Raw genomic sequence first — 6,000 nt, forward strand, 5'->3', positions numbered from 1 at the left:
TTTCCTAAAACATTTTCAGTTTTTAAAATAACTATTGTTTAATCTAAAAATAATACTGTAAGGGGTCAGAGACAATAAAAAGAATGAGGGAAGACAAACTTTTTCTTCACATCCACAGACAGTATGTCTTCGTGGTAGATGCTGATGAAAGTTATCTTCCCCCAGAGTTACTTGTTACTACGAATACTTTCATTTCATGCAGAAACAACCGCAAAATTGCCTTAACGCTTTTCAGTCAAAATCTCTTATTTTAAGATTTTTTTAATGTGTTAAAAGACTTTCTTTGTCCCTTACACGAGTAATATTATCCTTCTCAAAAAGATATCGGATCCCATAATCTACTTGTATAATTTCCTAAAAGTTTCTTGCGCAAACCATCCTCAGATGTTTTCATTTCTTACCTGGCAAGGTAATCCTTTTCAAAAAGAAATCCAATCCTATAGTTTGCTTGTACTGTTTTACGAAACTTTCTTGAGCAAAACACGTCGCTAAGGAGGTCTAAAGAGAATCGAGGCACAGAGGATCAAAATTAATGTCTTGAGAATGCAAGCTGAAGTAGGCTACTAAATGTTAAGTAAGCTTAATATTTCTACTCCCATTAATCCAGCAAGCAAATGTTCTAATCAGTTACAAGGTCGGGCAGAACTTGTCATTCAATCCAATAAATTGTAATTACAAGGCTGCAGGAGTGGGGACTTAAGACTCATCGGTTACATCTGCTTAAATCCCCTATTTAAAACAGACTTTCTCCGTGCTGGAAATCAGGCTTTGAAAATTACCAACAGAGAAAACGAAAATAACAAGACTGAAGTTCTGAATCTAATGGATCCCGAATCATCAGTTCAATAGAGATCTTAGAGAATTCCAGCTTATTTCATCTAAATACTAAATACTTTGTGCCCTCAGCTAATAATAAGCACTAAGGAAGGGAAAACCCAATTATAGATGTTTTTCTTCTTTTAATACAAGTAAAGCATATGTTGCCTCACTTTGCAGTGGTCCTCATACTATGGCCCGCGGGCCACATTTGTATTTGTATCTGTTTTGTTTCTTCATTGCAAAATAAGATCTATGCAGTGTGCATAAGAATTCGTTCATAAGTTTTGTTTTTACTATAGTCAGACCCTCCAGTGGTCTGAGGGACAGTGAACTGGCTCCTGTTTAAAAAGTTTGAGGACCCCTGCTAAGGTTTACAATAATCCTACAGAATGTACTAACAAGATATATCTTAAATGAAGACGTTAAAGCAAAATTAACATAAAGCTGGCCAAAAAACTGTTTTGTCCAAATTACTAAGTAACTCGAAGTTGTATTCAACTTCGCCGGTGAATTCTTCAAAAGTATCATTGCCTAGCAAAGCGAAAGAATGATTCATGTTTTTTGTAACAACAATAACTCAGTAATTCAAAACTGCTTAAACATTCTAAATGAACCATTTACTTATATACATTCCCCAAGAAAGAGAAGGATAACTGTATGGTTTTATGGTCTTCAAGACAGACCCTCTAAGTGAAGAAAATCTAATTTTAAGTTAAAAAGAGGTCAACTCCAAAACTAATAAAAATTATGATAAAATTTCCAATACAGCTTATAATATTCTGATGTAAGTCCAGCAGTGCACAAGAAAACTTGGCCAAACTTCAATTCCTTATAACAAAAACAAAACACAACAACAACAAAAAAAACATTAAAATTCCTTTTGACTAAAGAACCTTATTTCCTATATAAATGGCAATTTGTTTTGCCTAATGCTAATTCTTTCATATTTAAATGTTAGCATTTATAATACATTTCTAAGCTAGTTAGATTTGGGGAAGTTGAATTCATTCCACCAAAATGAAATATATTTTTGGCTTCTCTGAAAATAATGCAACAACACAAAAACCAAGAGATCAAATTTTAAAAAAAACAAGCATTCTTTTTTAAAGCTTTCCTTTTTCATTGTCTTATCACTAAATTTAAAGCACAAAATCAACCTACAGAGACATAATTCTAGAGGAAAAAGCACTGTCAATACCTATCCAATTACAGATGTTTCAAATGTTTAATGTAGTATGGTAATGGTGGAAATATTTTTAAAAGTCAGAAACATCGGCATAATGTCATTTAAGGTAATATTTTATTTGCATATAAGATTGTCAAAGTTCAATATTTATAAATTAATGATTAAACAGATTAGTTCTGAATATATTTTCTTGGAAACAGAACTTAGAGTTTGAAAACCTTACCCTCGTATGTTTGAAACAAACATAAAGTTTGCTTTATATTTATATTTAAATGGGATTTCGAATAAGGCCCTGAAAGTAGAGATCATTGAGAACAGAGCACTGAAATGGTTTTAATATCATCTCATCTAAATTTGGAAACTAAAGAGTTGTGACATACATCAATAGGAGGAACTTCTTCCTTGTTTATCTAGATTTTCACATTTAATAATTTCTCATTGTATACATACTCTTCTAAGGCAAATTCAAAGTGAACAACCATTTTCCATATCACAATAAGACGACACCAAAGGCTTCTGCCTCAAAAAAATTAAATATGCAACAAAATCAAATATCTGAATCAAAACAAGAAAGAAATAGAAGAATGAATTATTAGAGGAGTTAAATTTCTCAAAGGGAAACTATTGGTGGCAGGCAGACAACTCAATACGTTAGCCCATCTTAAGTGCTAAAAATAAAAAGCTCCAAGTTAAAACCAACAGTATAAAGTAATGTCAGTGAAAATGGCCAGGAGTTAAAACTGGCTACAAGAATAAAAGAGAGGCAGCATTTATAAAAGAAAAGGGTTTTAAAAAATAAATAAATAAATAAATAAATAAAAATAAAAAAAGAAAAAGAAAAGGGTTTTAAAGCAGCATAGTACTGTTGGTAGCTGCCTATGAGAATTGAATAAGGTGTAAGAGAAAAATTAATCTGATATATGAAAAAATAAAAGGCAATGTTGCTGTTATCTGTGTAAGAAAATTTCTGAACAAAAGTAAATGACATGCTTTTAGAAAAAAACAAAGACTGCCTTGTCCTATACTACATAAAGTTTCTCCGAAAAAGCATAATTACTCAGGCTCAATTAATAATGATATTATATGGCAATTTAAATAAAAACACCAGACATAAAATATTGAACAAATGCCAACTCATATATGAAAATACATAAATACGGAGAGAAAAAATTTAAATTTGTTTTAAAATTGTTAAGGAATATTGTGCAATGTTTACCTAGTAATATGTCGTGCAGTCATAATTTTAAATGGGGAAAAAAAATCAGTGACTAGTTGAATGTAAAACTAGGAAATAGTTGCGAGGCATTCTGAAGAAAATATGGAGAAAGCTTTATATAAAATAACTGTTATAGAGTAAGATGTCAGAAACAATGAAGGTACATCTAAGTTTCTCCATTCCAAAGGTTGTTGTTCTCAGTGTACATAATAAAGACAAGTGATCCTGAAGCTCTTTCCTTCCTTCCCCAGCTCTTTAACACTAAGAAGTAGTCTTCCTTCTGCAATAAAGAACAATAAACCAAGCATCCAAGGAGGCAACACACACCACAAACACACACACACCACACACACACACACCTCTGAAACCCTTCACTTGATTGCCCACACAACCAAAAGCAACAAACACACACACACACACACACAACCTCTAAAACCCTTCACTTGATTGCCCACACAACCAAAAGCAACACACAGAGAACTTTAACACAAACACACACACATAGACACACAAATATAAACACAGACACCCCTACAGCTACACCTGAGACCCCTTCGCTTTATTGCCCAGGGGTGAAGGGACGGGGGGGGGGGGGGTTCACTCACAGGCTCCAAGGAAATCATCTGGAGCCTCTGCACACACCAAAAAAAAAAAAAAAAAAAAAAAAAAGGTAAGCACCAGGTCGCATACCTGCTCCTCTGCTGGCTTGCCAGCACCCAGGGTTAGGACTCTGCCCCCGGGTAGATAAGGGGTTTGGGATAGGAGCGCTGGCCACGGTTTTCTCACACAGCTAGCACGCTAGCAAGTTACTACTGACAGCACTAAGGTAAGGCTCCCCTGTGTGTGCGTGTGTGCAGCCCACCTTGGGGCGACCTCGGGATGCCAGTGCAAGGATGCTTGTGCTGATGTACGGGTCTGCAAATTCTGCAAACTACGTACCGGTCGGGATCGGCGCGCACCCCAAATCCTGCAGGTGCAGGCAGTGAGCACGCTCAAATCGTAAAAACTTACTTTTTTCTTCTCTCTTTTTTCCTTCTTTCCTTTCCTTTCATTCTCTTTCTCTTCCTTCTTTCTTTTTTCTCTCCCTCTCCTCCCCTCCCCTGCCCTCCCCTCTCCTCTCCCTCCACTTTCCCCCTTTGGAGCCACCCTCCTGACACCCAGCTAAACATCCACAGATTGCGGGTGAGCTGGGGGAGGTGGGATCTGACCCCTGGGAGGAGCAGCAGCAACAGCAGCAACAGCCTACAACATCTGCCCGAGCTCGTCCTCTCGGTGCCAAGAGCCCCGCGGTGGGGAGAGATTTGGGGGAGCTGCATTTGGGGATGCCCAACCCCAGAAGCAAAAGGGGTCAGATGACCTGGAAGCTGCAAGACCTCCAAGGAGGAGCTTGCCCAGCCGAGTAGGAGGTGGAGGAGCTGATTGGGGGGGGGGGGGGCAGCTGCTTTTTGCTGCTCTGACTTGAAGGGTGCAAGACAGCTCGGGGTTGGCCTGCAAGATGCACCAGGCCAGGCCACTCAACTCCAGGAGGGGATGCCAGGAGTGCAGAATGTGGCATGGCGAAAGGGATGGGGAGGGTCCCAAAGGTTCCTGCAGGGTCTGGGGGTGCCCTGGCACTGACCTTCCCAGAGGTGCCGTCCCCCAACACCACGATCTTGAGCTGCCTGTCCTGGCAGTCCTCTTCTGAGTCCGACATGCTGGTGATGCTGATGGTGGTGGGTATCCTGGGAAGGAGACCCAACGCCTCCTCCTCCTCCCTCTCCTCCCCGAAGGGAACAAAGACACCCCTCCAAAGCAAAGGGGGGCTCTCCAGGGGCGGGGGAGAGGAGGAAGGCCGCCGAGAGGGAAGCAGGATCCCCCCCGCCCCGGGATCTCAGCGACGGCTGGAGGGAATTTGGGCAAATCAGTCGCCGGACGCCATTTTACCCGCCCAGAGCGCCCGGGCCTGACCTTTGACCTCACGTCGTGACGTGCTCCCCGCCCGCCAGCCAATCCGCGCTCTGCCTCCGGCTCTCGCGAGAATTGGAACGCTCGCGAGACCGTCCACGGAGGGAGCTCGCGAATTGAGCGAGGCCGACACGGCCCCGGGGAGTGAAAACTCTCAATAATCAAGTCATAGCCGTGGATATAAATAGTAATAGAGAGAGGAAACGGCGGGAATAAAATGGAATTCAGGGTGGATTTCCCGGATGCTGGCGGATTCGTAGAACGCCCCCGAAGAAAAGGATTTGGTCCAGGCAACGTGAAGACGCGGGAGTTGCGCGTCTCGGTTGCCGTGGCAACGGGACGCGGAAGCGGCGAGTGGCCGGGGCTTGTCTCCCTGGGCAGCAACGAAATGTTGTTGCTCTCCCTTCTCTGTAGTAAAATGCCTGATGTGAAACTATGAATCTTCCTAAACAGGACTCCTTTGGGGCCCACTATTGAATGTGTGTATATGCATGGACACACGCATATATATATATATAAAATGCACACACATCTCTATATAAAATGTATGTATATAGATGCACACATCTACATATAAGGTATGTATCTATATAGAAAATGTATATGTATGTATATGTAAAATACACATCTGTATATAAAAATATGTATATAAAATGTATATATAGATGCATACACATCTCTATATAAAATGTATGTATATGTATATATAATGTATTTTTTTTTCTCTTTTTACTTTTTTTTTTTTTTTTTTTTTTTTTTTTTTGGTTTTTGGGCCACACCCGGCGTTGCTCAGGGGTTACTCCTGGCTGTCTGCTCAGAAATAGTTCCTGGCAGG

At 40.2% G+C, this 6,000-nt stretch overlaps 1 protein-coding gene across 1 annotated transcript in view; it reads right to left on the reverse strand.

Moving 5' to 3' along the window:
- The window catches only part of RAB28 (RAB28, member RAS oncogene family), a 62,811-nt gene extending 57,649 nt beyond the window's left edge, over window positions 1–5,162 (reverse strand). Inside the window, exons 1-2 of the mRNA XM_049790060.1 lie at window positions 4,840–5,162; window positions 402–498 (exon numbers count right to left, since the gene is read on the reverse strand). Of these exons, the coding sequence (XP_049646017.1) occupies window positions 402–498; window positions 4,840–4,914 (172 nt within the window). The 5' untranslated portion in view covers window positions 4,915–5,162. The remainder of the gene's footprint in view (window positions 1–401; window positions 499–4,839) is intronic.
- Between the last annotated feature and the right edge of the window lie 838 nt (window positions 5,163–6,000).

Source organism: Suncus etruscus, chromosome 16 (assembly GCF_024139225.1).
Source record: "Suncus etruscus isolate mSunEtr1 chromosome 16, mSunEtr1.pri.cur, whole genome shotgun sequence".
NCBI classification, from domain to species: Eukaryota; Metazoa; Chordata; class Mammalia; order Eulipotyphla; family Soricidae; genus Suncus; species Suncus etruscus.